The sequence below is a fragment of the Cucurbita pepo genome, chromosome 20 (assembly GCF_057944985.1).
Source record: "Cucurbita pepo subsp. pepo isolate OVF chromosome 20, ASM5794498v1, whole genome shotgun sequence".
Classification (NCBI taxonomy): domain Eukaryota; kingdom Viridiplantae; phylum Streptophyta; class Magnoliopsida; order Cucurbitales; family Cucurbitaceae; genus Cucurbita; species Cucurbita pepo.
The window spans coordinates 2,935,611-2,958,308 of NC_141817.1; the positions used below are offsets into that span (position 1 = coordinate 2,935,611).

The following is a 22,698-nucleotide window of genomic DNA, read 5'->3' on the forward strand; positions in this document are numbered from 1 at the left end:
ACAGGGTCGAGGATTCCGTGGCCCAATGGATAAGGCGCTGGTCTACGAAACCAGAGATTCTGGGTTCGATCCCCAGCGGAGTCGTTAATTTTTACAATTTAATAAATTTTTGCCAGAATAAAAAGTGGATATTAATGTTACTAACTCATGTACAGTATCAAGGACTCCGTGGCCCAATGGATAAGGCGCTGGTCTACGAAACCAGAGATTCTGGGTTCGATCCCCAGCGGAGTCGTCATTAATACCCTATTTTTTATTGTTTTTTTGCCAGAAAAAAACAGTAGTCCATGGACTGCAGCCCATGAGGCGAGAGCCCAAGAACAAGAGCCCATGGCCTCAAGCGAGAGAACACGAAACAGGTCCATGGACCAGGGAAAATGGACCAAGCCCATGGACAAAAGCCCATGATCGATAGTCCACGAAACAACGGGTGCATGGACCCAAGCCCGTGAGGCGAGAGTCTAAGAAAAAGGAGTTCATGGACCCAAGCCCATGTAAAAGGAGTCCATGGACCAACCCATGAGCGAGAGTCCACGAAACAAGAGTCAATTTAGTAACTTAATATTTTACTATTAATTCTAGCAAAAGTATTAATTAATGGGATTAACGACTCCGCCCGCTGGGGATCGAACCCAGAATCTCTGGTTTCGTAGACCAGCGCCTTATCCATTGGGCCACAGAGTCCTCGACACTGTACATGAGTCAGTAACTCTGATTTTTTGTCTTTGTACTAGTAAAAAATTAAAATAAAAAGGTAAAAATTAACGACTCCACTGGGGATCGAACCCAGAATCTCTGGTTTCGTAGACCAGCGCCTTATCCATTGGGCCACGGAGTCCACGACACTGCACATTTGTTAGTAACTCTGATTTTTACTCTTTATGCTGGCAAAAAATTAAATAAAAGGTAAAATTTCACGACTCCGCTGGGGATCGAACCCAGAATCTCTGGTTTCGTAGACCAGCGCCTTATCCATTGGGCCACGGAGTCGTCATTGAAAATTCGCGATCTACGTATTATTATTTATAAATAAATCAGACATCATTGCGAAAAATGTATTTGTAAACGAGACATATCCTTTTCAGTTGATAACATTACTCTTACAACCATGAAATGAGGAAATAGTCATAGCTGCTACTCCTGTCGATCAGACTTCTACGGTAATCTAAATTGGCAAAACGATCGACTTCTTATTCATTATTTTAACATTTTTATGGAATTTTTAATTAGAATGTGAACATAACATCATCGTTCGTGAGATTAACAGGTTTATGGTTTGAATCCAGTAAATGCCACGACTGAGTTGTGTCCACCAAACCCAAATGAATTTGAAATAGCTGGAAACAGAAAATCACTAAACTTGATTACCAAACTGGTACGTTAGGGTTTTAATGAAAGAAATTGGAAATCTATAAGGCATGGACAATCCCCCATGCTTAGCCAACTTACCAACATTCACCGCGTGCTGTTGCTTTACGTTTGCGACGGTGTCTAAATCAACTGAAGGCTCCAGATTCTACAGTCAACGAAGTTTCAAAGCTCTCTTTATGTGAACATGTAAAAGATCATAAAGTAGACTCACAAACAATTTTAATCACAACGAGAGTCTTTCTATATTCTTAATGTCCTATCATTCGGATTTAGCACTTGATAACTTCGATATTCTCCGACCACAATACCTCCTTACTTTGAAAAGTTATTCCCACAAACCAACACGAATCTTTTTTAATATGCTTAAAGAAAATTTTAAGAGACAACTCAACATAAAATAACTCAAAGCTAAACATGCTTAATCTTGAAATTTCTATGATTGAGTCATCAAAATGGAAGGTGCACCCTATTGGTTTAGGTAGTAAATTATTTTAATCCTTTCTGGACTATCATAATCTTTGGATCACCGTATTCATACATGGTATTGTTTTAAAAATTATATCCATTGAACTTGGACGTCGAGTCGTTATAAGTGGTATTAGAGCAGTATCTCTTCTAGTAGAATTTGGTTCGGGGACCTACCAAGACGAAAGTTTGTGGGCATGTGATATCTAAGCAAAGGAGGGGTACATGAATGAGCTAAAACAACCTCCAAATGAGAATGATTGTGAAGATAAAATGGTTGAAAAAGGCTTTAAAAAATGAAGTTACTACCTATAAAGAAAGTTACACATTACTTTTCAGTGACTCAATTATAGAAACTCCAAAGTAATTAAACGTGTTTTCCTTAGATCATTTCTATGTTGGATAACCTCTCAAGAATTTTCATAGGAAGAATGTCAACGAGGACAAAACATGCTAAAAGAACTCGGGTTGGTCCGTAGGGATAATAGTCTTGAAGATAAAATTCCTCAATTACATTTATATAATCCCTTTTTAATTAACCAATGCGAGACTTAACCGTTAACTCGACAATTTATGAAACCATATGCTAAAATGTTAAAAGGGAACGTACAAATTGATTAATGGAAGGATGCAACCACCCTCTTTGAATCGCTTTGACAGTGGCAATAGCTTCCAAGCCTCCAGCAGCACCAAAGGAGTGCCCTATCATAGACTGACAACCACAAAAAAGCATCACAAACCAGTGGATAATCATTGGTGCATAGGGTGGGGTAGGGAGGAAGAAGAGAGGTTACCTTAGTCGCATTGATTTTGAGCTCTGATGTGTTCTTAAACACCTTCTTGATGCCTTTGATCTCTGCTAAGTCACCGACAACGGTGGATGTTGCATGTGCATTAATATAGTTAACCTGTAAATCAAAACACCCTTTGAACCTATTCACTAACAAAGAAACCGAACAAAAACATGGAATTGTGATGGTTAGATGAACACGACTCTCATGTCCACTTTGAGCATAAGCTCTCATGACTTTGCTTTGGGCTTCCCCAAAACGCCTCATACCAATGGAGAGAGTATTCCTTAATTATAAATCCTTGACCATTCTCTAAATTAGCCGATGTGGGACTTTCATCATCGAACAGTGAGCAACCTCCTCAAGCGATACGCCAGCATCTTCAAGACAGCTTAATATGCACGAAGACACACAAACTCCATCAGCTCTTGGATTGGACATGTGATAAGCATCACAATTAATAGCCCCGCCCAAGTATTCACCAACAATTGGTGCACCTCGTTTCATTGCATGCTCCAAACTCTCCATTACCAATATGCCGGCCCCTTCTCCCACAACTAAGCCATCGCGATCTTTGTCCCATGGCCTAGAAGCAGTTTTAGGATCATCATTTCTCTGAGATAGAGCCCTACAAGCGGCTAAACTCCCCAGTCCAATAGGTATGATACCAGCTTCATATCCACCAGCAAGCACTACATCAGCCTGTCCTCGACGGATGTGATTGGCAGCAGCATAGAAGCAATAATTAGAGGTGGCACAAGCAGCGGATATACAATAAACGGGACCCATGAACCCAATATCGGCAGCAAGTAAGGCAGACCCCATATTTGTAATGTTATAAGGAACAAAAAATGGGGTTATCTTCCTTTGACGTCTCTCTAACAAAGTTTGAACACCATCGGATAAGGTTGTAAGACCACCTATCCCCGCTCCCACAACCACACCAGCACGCGCTTTGTCAACCTGTAGTAAAAATAATACCACAGAAGACAGAGGAAAAGGAAATGTAACTTATTGCTAGTTTGAATTAATCAAAATATTCATAATCAGAGAATATATTAGTTATTAAATATATCTAAAATATTCATAATTATTTAAATAGTAGTATATTTTATTCTCAAGATTTAGTTAATTTATATTTTCTTTTGTAAATATTAATTGGTACGTTGTGAATATGAATAAAGATTGAACCTTCGATCCCGATTCTATTTTTCATTCTTAACTTTGTATTGTTTACTTGATAATAATATTTTCAGATTTATTCATACCTTTTGATAGTAGATATTGTATCAGTAGCGTGTATACGTGTGTATATATATATATATAGAGAGAGAGAGGTAGATAAAAGTTGATTAAATGAATTAAATTTGTTACTAATTAATTAGTTAGAAATATGCAAATATATTTAATTAATTAATTATGATTAGTTAAATTATTTTGCTAAAAATTTATTTTCAATAATTATAGTTAATTAGCTAATGATTATTCATAACGAATTAATCATTTATTAAGACTAATTTTGATTACTTCATTCAATGTTTGTATATCATAATTAATTAATTAATTTAAATTTAATTTAAAATTGTTAGTAAAGAATTATAATGAATTATTGTAATAATAAAATAATCATATATTTATTTAATTATTTTTTATCAAACAAAAGAAGAAGCAAAAGGAAATGACCTTAGAGCGCTGATCTCCACGGAGGCCAGCATCCTGGAGCGCCCTCTTGCCAGCAACAATGCAGTAGCGAAAGCCATCGTCAAGCCGTTTATCATTCTTGGGGTTAACGTAGCCCTCCGAAGAGAATCCCCGGATCTGCTCACCGAAGCGTGTAGGGAATTCGGAAGCATCGAAGCGATCGATGAGAGTAATACCGCTCTCACCACAAAGCAGCCTGTCATAGTAAGCATCCACGTCGTTGCCGAACACAGAGACAAGCCCCATTCCAGTAACCACCACACGCTTCTTAGGGTCCTTCTCCCGCTTGGGCGCACCGACCGTGGAAGCCGCAGATGCAGCGACCACACAGACTCGTCGCCTGGATTTAGGAGCAGCTCCAACGAGGAAGGGCGAGCGGTTGCGGGTGCGAAATGGGTCCAATGGAGAGGGGTTGAGCGTGGGGGAATGAACGGCCTGCATGGTCGAGGATGCAACAGAGAAGAGAGGATGCCATCTCGGTAAGTCTTTCCGTAAACTATATATGAATATTAATGGTTTGACATTAAATACTCCAATCAATGCAAAATAATATTAGCATTTAAGCAACTTATCCAATCAATTCTGATTCAATTATTTAAAGCAAACACATCAACTTGAGTATCAATGGAAGATTAAAATGTCAAAAATTCAAATCTATTAAATAAATTAATATAATATTAGGGAAATTGTTTGAATCAAATAAATAGGGCTACTTTTTACTAATATGGATAGTTTTTCAACTCCTATTTTTTAAATATTAAATTAAATGATAGATATACAAACAAATATATATATATATATATTTTAATTATGGACAATTTTAGTTAATAGTATATTAAAGCTTTTATTAATTTTTAGTTGACCATGGAAGTGATGAAAGTTTGAGTGTTAAAGATTAGATGTGACATAAATGAGAGTTTTATGATGTATTAAAAAAAAAATTGTGATTTAGTGTTAAATTTATTTTGAATGAATATCTATAGTGTTAATTAAATATTTAATTGCATTTATATGGGAATGGAGGCAGCTGAAAGAAGAAGCTTCTTCATTATTTTAACATTTGGAGAAAAATGTGAACAAAACGTGGTCCAACTTGAGATTAAGAGGGCTTATGGTTTGAATGCAGTGAATGCCACGACCGAGTTGTGTCCTCCAAATCCGAATGAATTTGAGATGGCTGGAAACAAAGAATCACCCATCTTGATTACTAACTTGGAAATATACAAGGCATGGGCAATCCTCAATGCTTCGTCAACTTACCAACATTCACTTCGTGCTGTTGCTTTATGTTTGCCACGGTGTCTAGATCAACTGAAGGATCCGGGTTCTACACTCAAATCACGGAAACAATCATGTTAGAGAGGAGAACAAATCATTATTTATAACTGTGTGGAGACCTCTCCCTAATAGACACGTTTTAAAATTTTTTAGGGAAAGCCCGAAAGGTAAAATCCGAAGAACACAATATCTGTTAGCGGTGGGCTAGAATCGTTACATCTATGATGTGTAACATTCACAATATTCGTGTGTGCAAACATGTAAAGATAAAAAAGTAGATACTCAAACAGTTTTAATCAAGAGTCTTGCTTTACATTCGACAGTTAATGTAATGTTTGATTGTTATCTCCACAGATCAATAATTTTTATTATGTTTTATCCTCATTTACGTGTGCTTAATTTGAAATGCTTATGACTGAACTACCGATAGCCGTCTTTACTCTTAAAAGTGACAAATAGATAACGTGGTCATGAAAGGATGAAATGATGCAATTAACCTAATATTATATGAAACGAGATTGTCAAAATGAAAGGGAACGTACAAATTGGTTAATGGAAGGATGCAACCATCCTCTTTGAATTGCTTTTAGAGTGGCAATGGCTTCCAAACCTCCAGCAGCACCAAGGCAATGCCCTATCATAGACTGAAAAGTAATGACAACCAGAAAAGGCATCAGCAAACCAATGGATGGCTTAACAACAATATATTTCAACCATGATGAGTTGGGAGGAGGAAGAAGAAGCGTTGCCTTGGTCGCATTAATTTTGAGCTCTGATGTGTTCTTAAACACCTTCTTGATGGCTTTAATCTCAGTTAAGTCACCAGCAATGGTGGATGTTGCATGTGCATTAATATAGTTAACCTACAAATGAAACCAACATACATGAAATCACTACACTATTCACTAAGAAACAGAATAAAAAGATGGGATTGAGCAACCTCCTCAGGCGATACGCCAGCATCCTCAAGACAGCTCAAGATGCACGAAGACACACAAAGCCCATCACCTCTTGGATCGGATATGTGATAAGCATCACAATTAATAGCCCCTCCTAAGTATTCACCAATAATTGGTGCACCTCGTTTCATTGCATGCTCCAAACTCTCCATTACCTATCAACGTCACGAGTCTCCATAATGATACGATATTATCCACTTTGAGCATAAACTCTCATTGGCTTTGTTTTTAACCTATGATCATTCCCTAAATTAGCGTACGTGAGACTCCCTCCTAACAATCCTCAACAATCCTTCTGATATTTAATACTAAATTATAGTTTACCATATATATCATATTTGATATTTTATTAAAATCAAATATCTTTACTCTATATATTGTTTTTTTCATTTATTACTATTTCTACATCTTTGTAATTTATTTGATTATAAATAGAGAACTTTCACCACACCATAGATTAAGCAAACATTCTCAAACAAAGTATACTATAGAGCCTCCTCTCAGGTCTATGGAGCCCTCAAACAGCCTTCCCTTAATCAAGGTTCGACTCCTTCTCTAGAGTTTTCGAACAGAGTATACTCTTTGTTCGACACTTGAGTCACTTTTGACTATACTTTCGAGTCTCACAACTTATTTGTTCGACATTTGAAGATTCTATTAACATGGCTAAGTTAAGTGCATGGTATGATATTCACTAAAAGACAAAACAAGTGAAAAGCTCACCAGTACGCCAGCGCCTTCTCCCGCAACAAAGCCATCACGATCTATGTCCCATGGCCTGGAAGCAGTTTTAGGATCATGATTTCTCTTAGATAAAGCCCCACAAGCAGCTAAACCCCCCAGTCCAATAGGTAGGATAGCAGCTTCAGATCCACCAGCAAGCATTAGATCAGCTTGTCCTTGACGGATGTGATTGGCAGCCGTATAGAAGCAATAGTTAGAGGTGGCACAAGCAGTGGATATAGAATAAATAGGACCCATGAAGCCAATATCGATGGCAAGTAAGGCAGACCCCATATTTGTAATGCTATAAGGAACGAAAAAAGGGGTTATCTTTCTAGGACCTCTCTCTAACAAAGTCTGAATACCATCGGATAAAACTGTAAGGCCACCCATCCCTGTCCCAACAACCACACCAGCACGCGCCTTGTTCATCTGTACTAAAAATTAAATTAACTATTAACTAAAATTATTAATATAATTAATTAATTCTCATAAGTTAAATTATATTGCTAAAAATTCATTTATAATCAATTATTTATTTATTGGGACTAATTTTTTATTAGTTTATCCAATATTAATATATCAGAATTTTAAAACATAATTAATTGATTTAAATTATATTAGTAATTAATAGTAATGAATTACAATGAATTAAATATTCTATTGAAATAATTAAATAATTAAATATTTATTTAATGCATTTTAAAGAAGTGAAAATACCAATTAACAAACTTATTTACTACAATCATAATAAAATATTCAATTAAAATGATTATTTCATTATTATTTATTTATTTATTAGTGATTATTTTTTTTAGTGATATTTTGAATTAATTTTAATTGTTTTATTAATTCACTTATTAGAATTATGTATAAAGCTATCGTATTTAATTTAATCAGGTTGGATGATGAAAGTCTCATGTCCCCTGTTTTAGGGAATCATTATGGGTTTATAATTAAAAATTACTCTCTCTATTGTAATGAGGCCTTTTGTGGAAGCCCACGAGAGCTTATGCTCAAAGTGGACAATATCATAACATTATGGAGAGTCGTGTTCGTCTAACATGGTATTAGAGTCATGCCATAAACTTAGTCGATCCTGGATTAAGGGATTAAGGGGAGCGTAGGATGAAAGTCCCACATCGACCATTAGAAATGGAATGAGGCCTTCATGGGTTTATAATCGAATAATACTATCTTCATTGTAATGAGGTTTTTTGAGAATCCCAAAAGAAACCCATGAGAGCTGCCTCTTGGGAATTTCAAAACAAGGAGAGCTTATACTTAAAGTGGACAATATTATACGATTGTGGAGAGTCGTGATTTCTAACAAAGCAAACACTAAGAAGAAGCAAAAGGAAGGACCTTAGAGAGCTGATCTCCACGGAGGCCAGCATCCTCGAGCGCCTTCTTGCCAGCAACAATGCAGTAGCGAAAGCAATCATCAAGCCGTTTATCATTCTTGGGGTTAACGTAGCCCTCCGAAGAGAATCCCCTGATCTGTCCACCGAAGCGTGTAGGGAATTTGGAAGCGTCAAAGCGATCGATGAGAGTAATACCGCTCTCACCACAAAGCAGCCTGTCATAGTAAGCATCCACGTCGTTGCCGAACACAGAGACAAGCCCCATTCCAGTAATCACCACACGCTTCTTGGGGTCCTTCTCCCGCTTGGGCGCACCGACAGTGGAAGCCGCAGATGCAGCGACCACACAGACTCGTCGCCTGGATTTAGAAGCAGCGCCAACGAGGAAGGGGGAGCGGTTGCGGGTGCGAAATGGGTCCAATGGCGAGGGCTTGAGCGTGGGGGAATGAAGGGCCTGCATGGTGCTCGGTGCTGGAAAATTGCAATTTTGAGTGTCACACCCAAAGATCAAAGTTTCTTATTTGCTTGTTGATGGCTTGACATTAAATAGTCCAATCAATGTAGGGTGGATCAAAATATCAAAAATTTAAATATTTTATTTCCCAAATTTATTTTTATTACAAAAAGGTTTAGGTATTGGGATTTCAACTTGGAGTTCAAAAAGAATAAATATATTTTAATTGCTACGCTAGGTTCGTGTTAAATTTTAATGCAATTTAAAATTATGTACAATATTAAGATCTTTTTAAAGATAGATCTTTGGTGATATATTAAAAGTAAATAAATGACACTTTTATTTATTTTTACTTCCATTATAAAAGTGGGGAAATTGAATCTTAAATATACATAAATGACACTTTTATTATGTATTAAAAAAATTAGTTAAATTAATAAAATAGTCATAAATTTTGTACTTCTAATAATATCTTTAAACTCTACAAATAAAAATTAATTTTAGATAAAAATTATTAATATTTTTCGAAAAGTTTAAAAAATATCTTGAAGAGGACTAAAATTTTTTCATTCATACCCTTAAAAAAAATTTCAAAACTTCAAGAAAATGCCCTTTAAACTTTTTTAAAAAGTTCGAAAATACTCTTACCGTTAATCTATGGATGAAACTGTTAGTATTACGTTTCAAAATATATTCATGAACTTTCAAGAGTAACATTAATACCCTTCAACTTTTAAAACTTTATGGATAATATTAATGGTATTGATATTTTAATTTTTAAAATACCCTTCAACTTTTAAAACTTTATGGGTATTTTTAAACATTATATTAATGGTATTGATAATTTAATTTTTAAAAAATTTGAAAGGTATTAATAGAACATTAGATATTTTTTAAAACATTATTAAAAATTCAGTAATATTTTTTAAATAAAATACTAATAATTTCAAACCAAAATTATCGGAAGATAAATGTATTATTGGAACTTCTATAAAAGTACAAAGTTTGGAGGTATTTTTAATAATTTAACCTACAAAACTAATGGTCATTTAATGTTAAATTTATTTTGAATAAAAGTATAATTAAATATTTAATTGCATTTATACGTGTTTTTTTTTTTTTTCTTCCAAAATTCCTTCAATAAAAGTTGCCTCATTTGCTTTTGCTTTAACTTTAAATGAAAATTTTGAATTAAAAAAATGAAAAATGAGAAATTATTAACCTAAAAGTTAGAGAGAAAATCAAAGAGTAACTTTTCATATATAAATAAATAGTATTTGTCGGTATATTAATGTTAAAAAAAAAATTAACTTTTTTCAACATCAAGAATATTAATGGTATTTTTTTAAATTATGATGTAATTTAGAAATATAATTTTGTTCATATATAAATAAATCATTAATACTCTTAAAATTATTAAGAGTATTAATGATTTTTTTTTTTAATTTTAAGGATATTTTAAAAAAATATATTAATACCCTTAATAAAAAAAATTAATTTTTAATTTTTTTAAAATTGGAAAACTTGTTAAAAATTTAAGGTATTAATATAAATTTAAAAAAATAAAGGATATTTTTGTAACAAAATACCAAGCATATCTAATTGTAGAAATAATAATTTAAGGTATTAAGGATATTTTAAAAAAATATATATTAAGTTACTATTCAAACACTTACAAAACACCAAATTTCCACGTGTACTATTTCCAAATTTTCTTTTTTAAGGCTAAAATTCTAACCTTTTTACAATTTAAATTTTATAATTCTATTTTTAGTTTCTTCAACATCAAAGTGTCTATTTTAATAACTGAATTAAAAATAATAATTATTTTGGTCAGTACTTTGTTCCAATAAATATTAATAAGTATTTGGTAAAGAAAAATTTGAGTGAAACTATAATATTAAGAAACACACATGAATGGAGGTAGCTGAAAGAAGAAGCTTATTCATTATTATAACATTTTTTTATGGAAACATGGTTTATGCTTTGAATGCGGTGAATGCCACGACTGAGTTATGTCCTCCAAATCCGAATGAATTTGAGATAGCTGAAAACACAGAATTACAGAATTTGATTACTAAACTGGTATTCTGGATTTTACTCAACTTATAATCCCTCGTGCTTAGCCAACTTACCAACATTCACCTCGTGTTGTTGCTTTATGTTTGCCACTGTGTCTAAATCAACTGAAGGCTCCGGGTTCTACACTCAAATGGAAAAAATAGTATATATTGTTCATATTCTTGCGATGACATCTTAATGAAGCAAACAAGTTCGAAATGAACGTGAGACTCCCAAATAATTCTAATCGCTCTACGTTTATAACGTCTCGGAATTTGGATTAGGACATAGAATATGGATTTGACATTTGATGGCCACTATTTTCTCCGGTGGCACTGTATGACCAATTACTTACCTTCTTGTCTTGAACTACTTCTAAGAGTAAAAACTATCGGACAAACCAACAAGTCTTTTTACCATGTGTTGTATTTACTCACATAGAATTGCTTCAATGACTAAGCCACCGAAAAGAAAGTTACACATTGTTGGTAACTGTAGTAACTTCAAATTGTTGTAAACATTTTGTAATCGTCATAATCATAGGATAACTCTCATCCGAATGTAGTCTTAATTCATTGACCTGTCTTTTCTTTATATGGTCTCTCCTAGTAGGATGTGATTTAGGAAAAAACCAATGTAAAAGCTAGTGAACATGTGACACTTAAGTAAAAAAAGGTACATAAATAAACTGAAACTATATCTAGATGAGAGTGATCTTAGGATAAGAAAGTTGAGAAAAACTTAAAAGAATTGAAGTTACTGCCTCCAAATAATTGTGTTTTGCTTGAAGCAATTTTATGTTAGATGATTTGTTAGAAATTTTCTTACGAAGCACGTGAGTGAGAATAAAATATCTTTAAAAACTTTTTGTGGGGACAATAATTTTCACTCTTAGTAGCAACAAGCAGGTTACGCGGTCATGGCGTAAGCGAATATCGATTCATCCCATGCAGAATCTGAATTTAAAATGAAAAGGGATACATACAAATTGATTGATGGAAGGATGCAACCATCCTTTTTGAATTGCTTTCAAAGTGGCAATGGCTTCCAAACCTCCAGCAGCACCAAGACCGTGCCCTATCATAGACTGAAAAGTAATGGCAACCAGATGAAGCATTAGCAAACTAGAGGATATGGTGAGTAGGGAGAAAGAAGAGAGATTGCCTTAGTAGCATTCATTTTGAGCTCTGATGTATTCTTAAACACCTTCTTAATGGCATTAATCTCAGCTAAGTCACCGGCAATGGTGGATGTTGCATGTGCATTAATATAGTTAACCTGTAAATCAAAACAACCATTAAACCTGTTCACCAAGAAACATAACAAAAACATGGAATTGTGAGCAACCTCCTCAGCCGATACGCCAGCATCTTCAAGACAGCTCAAGATGCACGAAGACACACAAAGCCCATCACCTCTTGGATTGGATATGTGATAAGCATCACAATTAATAGCCCCGCCCAAGTATTCGCCAACAATTGGTGCACCTCGTTTCATTGCATGCTCCAAACTCTCCATTACCAATATGCCGGCCCCTTCTCCCACAACTAAGCCATCACGATCTTTGTCCCACGGCCTAGAAGCAGTTTTAGGATCATCATTTCTTTGAGATAAAGCAACAAAACTCCCCAGTCCAATAGGTACGATAGCAGCTTCATATCCACCAGCAAGCACTACATCAGCCTGTCCTCGACGGATGTGATTGGCAGCAGCATAGAAGCAATAATTAGAGGTGGCACAAGCAGCGGATATACAATAAACGGGACCCATGAAACCAATATCGGTAGCAAGTAAGGCAGACCCCATATTTGTAATGCTATAAGGAACAAAAAATGGGGTTATCTTCCTTTGACCTCTCTCTAACAAAGTTTGAACACCATCGGATAAGGCTGTAAGACCACCCATCGATGTTCCAACAACCACACCAGCCCGCTCTCTGTTGATCTGTACTAAAAGATTAGAATCTTATTAATAAATTCACTTTCAATAACTATAACTAATTAATTTTTAACACTAATTTTGATCAATTCATTCATTATTAATTTATCCTAATTTGAAAAGATTAAAACTAAATTTATAATAAATAACAATTAATTTTATTTTAGCAAAACCGTGACCAAAACAGAAGAAGCAAAAGGAAATGACATTAGGTTAAGAATGAAAAATAGAAATAGAAATAAAATTGAGAAACTGTGTAATCTCATTGATATCGATATCATTTCAATAGAATACAAGCCAGCAACTAATACCTACTAACAAAAAAAATATTGAAAATAAAATAAAATATATTATAAATTGAGAAAGAATATTAAGATATAATATATAAAATATATTCCATAAATAATATATCTCAACACCTTAGAGCGTTGATATCCACGGAGGTCAGCATCCTCAAGCGCCCTCTTGCCAGCAACAATGCAATAGCGAAAGCAATTGTCAAGCCTCTTATCATTCTTGGCGTTAACGTAGCCCTCCGAACAGAATCCCCTGATCTGTCCACCGAAGCGTGTAGGGAATTCGGAAGCATCGAAGCGATCGATGAGAGTAATACCGCTCTCACCACAAAGCAGCCTGTCATAGTAAGCATCCACGTCGTTGCCGAACACAGAGACAAGCCCCATTCCAGTAATCACCACACGCTTCTTAGGGTCCTTCTCCCGCTTGGGCGCACCGACAGTGGAAGCCGCGGATGCAGCGACCACAGAGACTCGTCGCCTGGATTTAGAAGCAGCGCCAACGAGGAAGGGTGTGCGGTTGCGGGTGCGAAATGGGCCCAATGGAGAGGGGTTGAGCGTGGGGGAATGAATGGCCTGCATGGTGCTCGGTGCTGGAAAATGACGATTTCGAGAATGCAATAGAAAGGAGAGGAAAGCCACAAATATGAGTTTCGCAACTTTATTTATTTATACTTTTGCATATAATATATTATTGTATTTACTAAGATATTTTATATTTTTATTAAAAATTATATTTAAAAATAAAAGTTATCTATTAAAAAAAATCTTTGAAATTGATATATTTTAAATATATATGAAAAGATGGGAAAATTCTCTTAATGAGAACTAGTGGGGCGTGAATAAATAAATAAATAAATAATTTTGGAATGATGAGAATTAAAATCATGCATATATGTAGAATTGAAGACCGTTAAAAGGCTTAATATTGTCATCCTCTATAATATATATAAATATATAGATATATTTCGATAAAAAAAAAAGATCCAAATATCTTCCCTGGACAACTTTTAAAATATGAATATCTATAATTTTACAGATTTATTTCGAAAAAATTACATAAGGATATTAATGAGTTTTATTCGCTTAATTATGAAGTATTTTAGATGAGGGTTTAGAGTTTTATTCGATAAATTTTGAAAGGTGTTATTTTTTACTAAATTAATTGTTTTCCATATTTTAAATTTGTTATGTCTATTACAATTATCTTAAAAAGATAAATATATTTAACTTGTTTCGTATTGCCATAAAATTTTGAAATTATATATAATCATAAAAAATTAAAATAAATATTTAATGATATATTAAAAATAAATAAATGACACTTTTATTTATTCTAGTTATGAGAGACTCATATCTTAAGCATTTTGGACACATAATTTATTACTTTTGACATAAAGGAAACTTTTATAATGTATTAAAAATATTAATGGACATTTAGTTGAATTTATTTTGAATAAAAGTCTATAAAGTGGTAATTAAATATTTAATTACTTATTTATTTTGTCTTCTTTTTTATTTTTCTTTTTCTTCCGAAAACTCCTTTAATAAAAGTTTTTATTTATTTATTTATTTATTGGCTTTTAGACGAACTATAGTTATGAATTCACTTTTTCTAGAAAAAAGTGATTAAGAGAGTTAATTCGTGTTAGGCTCATACAGAAATTAAAAATATATGAAATAAAGAACAAGAAAAAAATATGAAAAATGGAACACAAAATAGGGAGATGATTTATGAAGGGCTCATGGATATTTTAGTCTGTATAAATTTGTAAATTTATTTTTAAAGGTTAAGTGGGATCTTATAATCCAACCCTATTTAGTTTGAGGAGGGAATAAAACATTTCTATTTGGGTGTGAAACCTCTCTTTAACATATGTATTTTAAATTTGAAGGTTGACAACGATAGTAACAAACTAAAGGAAACAATATCTGTTAGCGGTGAACTTGGTTTGTTACAAATGGTATAAGAGCCTGTCATTGGGGCGGAGTGCCAATAAAGACGTTGGCCTCAAGAAGGGTAGATTTGAGATCCCACATAGGTTGAGAGGGAAACAAAACATTCTTTTATAAGAGTGTGAAAACTTCTCCTTAATATACATATTTTAAAACCGTAAAGGTGACGACGATATATAATAGGCTAAAGTGAACAATATAATAAAATGGTTGTGAAATCTCGTATCGAGAGTGTTAACAAAATTAAGCATCAAAACTTATCTATATAATTTTTTTGGTTATAATTAAGCATCTAAACATGATTCTAGTATTTGTAAGTACCTATTTGAAATTTAAATTAAATTTTAATTACTTAAAATTATTTTAGACTAGTGATCATTTAATTATTTTAAATTAAATAATATAATAAAATGGTTAAAAAAAACTTTCTAAATACTTCTTTTTCATAGATTTTTTTTCCAAACATCATAAACAAAACTTAATTCAAATGGCATCCATTACAAAATAAATTGAAATTTTTTAATTTATGCCATTAATAGTATAAATGAGAGTTTCAAACTACTAATAACAATTAATTAATTGTTAGTGATATTATTATTTTTTTCACACTAAAATAGCAAAATAATAATAATAATAATAATAATAATAATAATAATAATAATAATAATAATGGTAAAGAAATTGATTGGCTACTCGATTTATTCACCATCTAAAATTTATTAATTTATCATTAGGGGTGAATTGATTTGCCACTTATTCTATCTAAAAATATCTTTAAATTTTCTAGTCACTATTTTTTATATCTAGTTTTACTCAACTTAAACTAGGCAAATAAATAATGTTGACCATTTCTTCTTAACAATGTTTGTTTAATCGATAAAAGTTATCTATACAATTATGAGAATGCTTACTTAATGAGTAACTTACGAGAATAAGTGTGAAAGTTATCTCTTTATAATAAAACAAATTACAAAGTTACTAACACAATAATAAATAAATGAAAATATAATATCTAAATATTTAACTTATAATAAAATATCATATACGATATATACGATAATTTACTAAATATCGGACACTTCTACCTCCATCTACGGAGAGAAACCAAATCCCAACAAAGATGAAGCTCAAAATGTTCATTCATCTAGAGTTTTACAGAGCTACACAAACCCAACCCGAACTAACCCCCATAACCCAAATTCTTACAGATCATTGAAGAATAAGAAACAAACAGAAATATCGACAAATAATTACAGAAAACAGGGGAAAAAGAGAGAAATAAGCGGAATCTAAGTTCAAAAGTGACATCCAAAGCAGAGAAAGAAGAAACAGAGTGTAGCAACAAGAACTACACCTTCCAACATAGACACAATCTTGAAAAGCAAATTATCCATAAATGAAATCTGCAAATTCGTCAGTCTCTTCCACTTGAATGCCGACCCCAATAGCTTCATTTTGCGCGACTCTCTCCTCAGCGATCGCTTGAAAATCGCCCACATCGTAGCGCTACTCCCATGCCCCTTGCTTCTCTTCGCACCCACTTCTTCGTCCATCCAGATACTCTTCACAAGAACAAACTTGGGAGAAAGAGCTCTGTAACGGTCTCTGGTGTGTGCAGAGCTCTGTAACGGTTTCTGTTTATAAATGATCGGTGGCATGGGAATCGAAAATTTGGTGTTCGATGGAGGGCTTTTCCGTAATTTGATATCGCTACAATTTTCTTTTCATTTTTTCAATTAGAAGAAACTCAAAATTCAAAAATTTTATAAAATGTTATTAAAAGGGTTAGAGCTTCCTCCAAAAGCCTCATGCCAATAGAGATAATATTCCCCACTTGTAAGCCTATGATCTTCCACTAGATTAATCAAGGTGGGACTCACTCCCGATAATCCTCAACCATCCTCCCCTCAAACAAAGTACACTATAAGCCTCCCTTGAGGCTTATGAAGTTCTCGAATAGCCTCTCCTTAATCGAGACTCGAACAAAGTACACAATTTGTTTGACACTTTAGATTAATGTTGGAGATGACAGGACCATCTAGTATTGAATCTGAACTTTAACTCGAACACGTGGAAAAGAAAAATAAAGTGTAGGGAGGGTTGTAGAGAGGGGGTGGTTACTTTAGAGTTTTAAATATGGATCCTTGAATTTGGATTCTTGTTAGCCTCTAGAATTTGAATAGGAAAAGACCGGTTGACAGCAAAGAAAACGTGTGGGAGAATATATTCCGCACTTAAAAATTAAAACCAGAAGAGAACCAAATCTTTTTAGCTTTAGTCTTATATGATATGATCGTTAATAAACTTTTAAACTAAATAAAACTACCATTTTATATTAATAAATTGTTTATTATTATTATTATTATTATTATTATTATTATTATTATTTAGTTCAATCCTAAATACTTTATAGTTAATTGTGTTTAGTTCGGATCAATCTTTCGGATGACTTCTAAAAAAAATTCTATAAATTATGTGAGTGGGTACAAAACATCTGAAAGAATCGTTTGGTTGAAAGTTTTATTTAAAATGACTAAAAAAAATGTCAAAGAATAAAATGACTGAAAGAAGTATTTAAATTGAAAAGAATAAAGTTGATTTTACCTTTTTATAAAATAACAACCTTACTCATCTAAGTTTATTCTATTTAATTTTGTGATAATTTAATATGTAAATTTTTATACGTAATAATTTAGTATTTTAATTCTACATCTATAATAAAAATATCTATCAATATTAATTTTTCGATTGTGTAACTAGTTAGATTTATAAGCATGTTTAATCGTTAAATAATTTATTAGTTCATATTTGTATAAAAAAAAATTTAAAGGTTAAATTTTTAATTATTTTAGAATATATGAACTCAATTATGGTATACTTTAATTTAATTGTTATAAAATTAAAAATGTAAAATTATTTAATAATTTAGTGTTTTCTCTTTTGAAATACACTAGATATTTGGTAATAATTATGTATATTTTTTAAATTATTTAAGGATATTGTTTATAATATTTTTGTAATGTTTTAATTGTTAATATAAATATTATTATGAGATTTGAAATTTTAACTTTAGGATATTTATTTAGTTATTTATCTTTTGATTGACGTCAATAAAAAAACATTTAAAAACTTTCCAATTATGTTATATTAGAAAGGGAAAAAAGAAGTAAAACTTAGGATTTTTTGTTTTATATGTATATATATTAAAAAGCAAACAAAAATTAAAATCATTGCATACTTTTTTAATTTGTTTTAACAAAATCTGAAAATAAAACTACAATAAAAAAAAAACAATTTTAATTGATTATCAAATGAAGACTAATTTTTTAAATAACTAAAAATCAGAAGAAATAAAAATATATTTTAATACAAAATCAAGGCTACATTTAAAAAAAAAAAAAAAAATCATTCGAGGATAATTTTTGTATTGAATTTTATGATAAAAATGAGATGAAAAATAAAACGACGCAATTAAAATAATCACATTTTAAAGATATATATACCAAAATAGACATGGATAAAAATGGTAAAAATGGATTAAAAAATAAAAAGAACGACGAAAATAACATTTTTGTAAAGTGTGGTAAAAACAATTGATAAAAACCTTACTAAATTAGACAAGAAAATTAATTTTTTTAAAAAAATACAAAATCAAATTTTTTAATTTTATTTTTAACCAAATTAATTATAACAAAATATATGTAATATGCATTTTTTTCTTCCTTTTTGAATATTAACCTTTCTATTACAATTACCATATAATATTTTTGGGTATTTTTAATATAATTAATATAATATTCAAGTTGATTTGATTGTAATTTATATTTGAAGAATAATTCAAATCATATTTACATATAATTCTTGATTTTAGATGTTTTATTTCTTTCTTTTTTTTTTTCCTAAATTAAAATCATGAAACATATTAAAATGTTCAAAATAAAATTAAAAAAATGCACGGAAAATTCTCAAATTGAGGTTTTGGAAGCGGACGCATCCGCCTCCACGACTGGTTCATTAGCAAGCAGCAGCAACGAAGACGACGCCTCCAACTCGCTCTCTTTCATTCTCACATTCTGTCGCAGCCTTTCCAACGATTCCTTCAATTTCAAAAGCTCGTCCAAATCCAGATCCTCGATTTTGATTGATTCTCCTCTCGATTTCATTTCCTTCTCCAGCATCTCTCCCTTCTTCTTCTCCAATTGTAATTGTTTAACCAGATCGATAAGTTCCTCATTCTCCTTCTCGAACATTCCTTCGCTCGCTGGCGGAATCGGCTCCGATTTGCGATTTAGGTATCGATCGACGACGTCCTCGACGTTTGGATTGCCGAATGAGAACGCCTTGCCGCCAGGAGAGAAGACGATAATAGCGATCTCTAAACCGCACAGAGTAGCGAGATCGTTCGCTTTCTTGAAGAGACCGTTTCGGCGCTTGGAGAAGGTAACTTGTCTGGAGCCTCTATCCTTCACCATCTTCATCTCGATTTTTCGCCTCCCCATTGATAACGTACTTTATAGTCTTTCCACTGAAAAAATTAACCGATCAGAGATTGATTTCTGAGGAGATCTGTGATTCCGATCGAAAATCAGAGGTGTTTTCTTCAATGTTTCTAATATCGGATTTTAGTGTCTGTTTTATACATATTATTTTGTTCATTTTGTTTGCTAACATGGAAAGCTTTTAAATCTCTTTCTAAATTTGTCTGGTTGTTGGAAATTCGAGATTCCGATTATGTTCAAGGAGGTTAATGTCTCTGAAATTTCAGAATTCGATTTCACTCGCAAGAAATATATCTCTTTCATCTCTGATTGAATATAATTTCTCTTACATCATGGACTGAAAATAATATCACTGGTAAGAAATATCTCTCTCTTCTATCTCTGGAAGATGTCTCTGAAATAATTCTCTCTTTTTCTTCTTCTTATGGTTGTTTATATACATGAAATCGAAATGAAAATAGATGATTGCCATAGAATTAGTATGTCTTATTGAATTTTATTTACTTACTAATTTATTTTTTTGTTCTAATTTTTAAAATTTTACCGATCTATTTCAAATTTTGAATCTTCCTATCCGATTAAAACCATGAAGAAGTCAAAACGTAGTAGAGCAGAGACCAAACGAGGAAGAAGATTGATAAATTCATGTAGCGGCAATAACGAGCCCGACCAAACCAATAAGTCCACCGACGCGAGGAGCTACGCCTTCACAGAGGCAATGTAAATGGTGCGATGGTCTCTGGGTCAAGTTCCGATCATTCAGGTGTCAAAGCAAGCGGCATTGCGAAGGATAAGAGTGGGGGAGTCTAAATCTTTTGATTCTCGAAATGGGCCTCCCAAGCCATTTGCCTAGCTAAGGGGTGGGCCGTCAGCTTGATGTGGAAGTTGGTGCTTTTAGGAATCAGAACTGCTGTTCTTCGTGTGGCCATTATGCTACGCTTGAATAACACGACTCTTTACAATAGTATGATATTATCTACTTTCAGCATAAGCTCTCACATGGCTTTGCTTTAGGCTTCCCCAAAAAGTTTTCCAAAAGGCCTCGTACCAAGAGAGAGTATTCTTTGATTATAAATCCATAATTATTCCTTACCTTAGCCAAAGTGGGACTTTCTGACCTCATCATCCAATCAGTTACCATTGACCTCTCATCATCTAACACTGATGTTAGGTCATGTTGTTTAGAATTAAGATGATGTAAATAAAATGAAGCGTTTTGGTCTAGAGTGAGACAAAGTTGAGCCAAAATGGACTAGAAAGTCAACTAGAGTTCCGACTTATATAACCAAATGAATATACAAAATTAATAGAATAAAAGTTAAAAGTAGAGATGGTTGAAAGAGTATATTAAAATATAAAATAAAATAGTATTTAAACATTTTATTTATTTATTAGTTATGTTTATGGAACATTGACAAATTTGGTTGGTAGAATTCACACATGTGGATGAATTTTTCCAAGAGGGAAATAAAATAACTTCCAACTGATTCTCGCATTAGATTCCCATTTTATAGCAATACTAATTAACTGGTATTTTACATTTGTTTGGCTGTAAATTTATAATAATATTCGTTTTATTTATTTTTTTTTTCAATTAAAAAATAATAATAAAGAGTGAATAGAGATTTAGAGAGAAAAATATATAAAAGAAAATTGTTTTTTTGATCATTATATAATAGTAAATTTAAACACACGAAAGACAAATATTTACATAAAAATTTAGGAGATTTTTAGATTTAGAATATTAGTTATATTTTAGAGAAAAAGCAATTAAATAGAAAGAGAAACTCTTTACTGAGAATAAAATATATTTTAGAAAAATAAAGAAAAGTCACAGGGAAAGAAATTTAGAGATATATTTATTAGAGAGAGAATAAAAAATATTTCATTTTACCTGTATTTTCAAATATTTATTTTAAAACATAATTAATTATCAAGCAACTTTGTTTTTAAGAATGAAAAACTAAGTGTCAACTATAGAAAATACTCACTAATTATAGGGATTGATTTCAACTATAGAAAATACTTTAAAAAAAATGAAAAACTTTTTTTACCACTACTTCACTTGCACCATTATCATCATTATCTAATCTTGAAAATTTAGATGTTAGTTGTCCCCTTATCGAGCCTCACAATGTGATTGTGCAACACTTACTCTTACTTTCGAGTAAGCCAACAAACTAAATTTGGGTCTCTGTTGGCACCAACAACGTATGTTCAAGCCTTCACTCCTGCATTAAAAAAAAAGTTTTAGAGAACAGAGCCACAAAAAAATATTCGAAAAATCATTTTGAGATAGCAATGTTACAAGCTAACAAGCAATGGGTAACAATAACGACATTGATAGATTGTAATCAAGTAGGAAGAATTGTCAATTAATCACATCTTCTATAATACATTTTAAGGCCTTTTAGCTTTCGAAAGTATAAACATAGTTTTGGCAAGCCATCATTAAGTCCTAGATTGTAGTATTATAAATAATAAAGAACTAGCAAACATGAATGCTAGTAAAATAGGTGTGGAACAGGTTGCAACTATAGTCAATATGTTATGGATAAGTATCATTCGAACATCAAATACGTGACCATATGCAACACGACTTGAATGAGTATGACTGTAACACTAGTCTTAGAAACGAAAATTGATGTCAACGAAGGAGAAATCAGAGATAGTGTAAATTTTGAAGATTTAAATTAAACATAATGGTAGTTTAATTGAAAAATTATAATTAAATTTAAAGTTCATTGCCAATATTCAACAAAATATAAATTAAATTAATGGTTAAAATACACTTCAATAATCATTAGAATGGGATTGAACAAAAAGAGGCGAGAAAATCTTG

The 22,698-nt window shown here is 32.3% G+C and overlaps 5 protein-coding genes, 5 non-coding genes and 1 pseudogene across 12 annotated transcripts; 2 read left to right on the plus strand and 9 right to left on the minus strand.

The window, feature by feature from the left end:
• Positions 1-11: 11 nt before the first annotated feature.
• TRNAR-ACG (transfer RNA arginine (anticodon ACG)) lies at positions 12-84 on the plus strand. Its single transcript has one exon. It is a non-coding gene; the product is annotated as a tRNA-Arg (tRNA).
• A 78-nt stretch (positions 85-162) lies between these two features.
• Positions 163-235, plus strand: TRNAR-ACG (transfer RNA arginine (anticodon ACG)). Its single transcript has one exon. It is a non-coding gene; the product is annotated as a tRNA-Arg (tRNA).
• A 372-nt stretch (positions 236-607) lies between these two features.
• TRNAR-ACG (transfer RNA arginine (anticodon ACG)) lies at positions 608-684 on the minus strand. The gene has a single exon. It is a non-coding gene; the product is annotated as a tRNA-Arg (tRNA).
• Positions 685-765: 81 nt separating this feature from the next.
• On the minus strand, positions 766-838 carry TRNAR-ACG (transfer RNA arginine (anticodon ACG)). The gene has a single exon. It is a non-coding gene; the product is annotated as a tRNA-Arg (tRNA).
• Positions 839-917: 79 nt separating this feature from the next.
• TRNAR-ACG (transfer RNA arginine (anticodon ACG)) lies at positions 918-990 on the minus strand. Its single transcript has one exon. It is a non-coding gene; the product is annotated as a tRNA-Arg (tRNA).
• Positions 991-1,056: 66 nt separating this feature from the next.
• On the minus strand, positions 1,057-4,811 carry LOC111782567 (3-oxoacyl-[acyl-carrier-protein] synthase I, chloroplastic). 2 transcript variants are annotated; one of them, XM_023663340.2, is made up of 6 exons: positions 4,311-4,811; positions 2,985-3,590; positions 2,631-2,744; positions 2,447-2,548; positions 1,450-1,516; positions 1,057-1,337 (listed from the first exon to the last, which is right to left on the minus strand). In XM_023663340.2, the coding sequence occupies exons 1-6, from the start codon at positions 4,767-4,769 to the stop codon at positions 1,270-1,272; spliced, it is 1,416 nt and encodes a 471-aa protein (XP_023519108.2). In that variant the 5' UTR covers positions 4,770-4,811; the 3' UTR covers positions 1,057-1,269. The 2 variants fall into 2 exon arrangements, with proteins under 2 accessions (XP_023519108.2, XP_086976549.1); XM_087120423.1 differs by lacking the exon at positions 1,057-1,337 and having other exon boundaries at positions 1,344-1,516.
• Positions 4,812-5,311: 500 nt separating this feature from the next.
• Positions 5,312-9,227, minus strand: LOC111782571 (3-oxoacyl-[acyl-carrier-protein] synthase I, chloroplastic-like). Its single transcript, XM_023663343.2, has 7 exons — positions 8,654-9,227; positions 7,289-7,720; positions 6,547-6,720; positions 6,356-6,469; positions 6,149-6,250; positions 5,589-5,655; positions 5,312-5,505 (listed from the first exon to the last, which is right to left on the minus strand). Exons 1-7 carry the CDS (start codon positions 9,110-9,112, stop codon positions 5,438-5,440), a joined length of 1,416 nt encoding a protein of 471 aa, XP_023519111.2. The 5' UTR covers positions 9,113-9,227; the 3' UTR covers positions 5,312-5,437.
• Positions 9,228-10,943: 1,716 nt separating this feature from the next.
• LOC111782569 (3-oxoacyl-[acyl-carrier-protein] synthase I, chloroplastic-like) lies at positions 10,944-12,295 on the minus strand. The gene is made up of 3 exons (XM_087120697.1): positions 12,153-12,295; positions 11,242-11,308; positions 10,944-11,153 (listed from the first exon to the last, which is right to left on the minus strand). The coding sequence occupies exons 1-3, from the start codon at positions 12,282-12,284 to the stop codon at positions 11,086-11,088; spliced, it is 267 nt and encodes an 88-aa protein (XP_086976823.1). The 5' UTR covers positions 12,285-12,295; the 3' UTR covers positions 10,944-11,085.
• A 6-nt stretch (positions 12,296-12,301) lies between these two features.
• LOC111782568 (3-oxoacyl-[acyl-carrier-protein] synthase I, chloroplastic pseudogene) lies at positions 12,302-13,983 on the minus strand (annotated as a pseudogene). Its single transcript, XR_015414722.1, has 3 exons — positions 13,525-13,983; positions 12,515-13,111; positions 12,302-12,445 (listed from the first exon to the last, which is right to left on the minus strand). The product of XR_015414722.1 is annotated as a 3-oxoacyl-[acyl-carrier-protein] synthase I, chloroplastic pseudogene (transcript).
• Positions 13,984-16,526: 2,543 nt separating this feature from the next.
• On the minus strand, positions 16,527-16,953 carry LOC147786382 (uncharacterized). Its single transcript, XM_087120355.1, has one exon. It carries the CDS (start codon positions 16,908-16,910, stop codon positions 16,653-16,655), a length of 258 nt encoding a protein of 85 aa, XP_086976481.1. The 5' UTR covers positions 16,911-16,953; the 3' UTR covers positions 16,527-16,652.
• Positions 16,954-19,236: 2,283 nt separating this feature from the next.
• On the minus strand, positions 19,237-19,856 carry AGL29 (AGAMOUS-like 29). The gene has a single exon (XM_023663344.2). It carries the CDS (start codon positions 19,854-19,856, stop codon positions 19,323-19,325), a length of 534 nt encoding a protein of 177 aa, XP_023519112.2. The 3' UTR covers positions 19,237-19,322.
• Between the last annotated feature and the right edge of the window lie 2,842 nt (positions 19,857-22,698).

Coding starts and splice junctions, on each gene's coding strand:
- LOC111782567 (XM_087120423.1), bottom strand. CDS start 4,769: ATGCAGGCCGTTCATTCCCCCACGCTCAACCCCTCTCCATTGGACCCA. Junction 2,549..2,630: donor TCAAAATCAATGCGACTAAG/GTAACCTCTCTT, acceptor TGTGGTTGTCAG/TCTATGATAGGGCACTCCTT. Junction 1,517..2,446: donor ATCCTTCCATTAATCAATTT/GTACGTTCCCTT, acceptor CGTTGACTGTAG/AATCTGGAGCCTTCAGTTGA.
- LOC111782571 (XM_023663343.2), bottom strand. CDS start 9,112: ATGCAGGCCCTTCATTCCCCCACGCTCAAGCCCTCGCCATTGGACCCA. Junction 6,721..7,288: donor GAGAAGGCGCTGGCGTACTG/GTGAGCTTTTCA, acceptor TGACGTTGATAG/GTAATGGAGAGTTTGGAGCA. Junction 6,470..6,546: donor CTGGCGTATCGCCTGAGGAG/GTTGCTCAATCC, acceptor TTTCATTTGTAG/GTTAACTATATTAATGCACA.
- LOC111782569 (XM_087120697.1), bottom strand. CDS start 12,284: ATGCTTCATCTGGTTGCCATTACTTTTCAGTCTATGATAGGGCACGGT. Junction 11,309..12,152: donor ATCCTTCCATCAATCAATTT/GTATGTATCCCT, acceptor ATTTGAGTGTAG/AACCCGGAGCCTTCAGTTGA. Junction 11,154..11,241: donor ACAACACGAGGTGAATGTTG/GTAAGTTGGCTA, acceptor CTGTGTTTTCAG/CTATCTCAAATTCATTCGGA.
- LOC147786382 (XM_087120355.1), bottom strand. CDS start 16,910: ATGGACGAAGAAGTGGGTGCGAAGAGAAGCAAGGGGCATGGGAGTAGC.
- AGL29 (XM_023663344.2), bottom strand. CDS start 19,856: ATGGGGAGGCGAAAAATCGAGATGAAGATGGTGAAGGATAGAGGCTCC.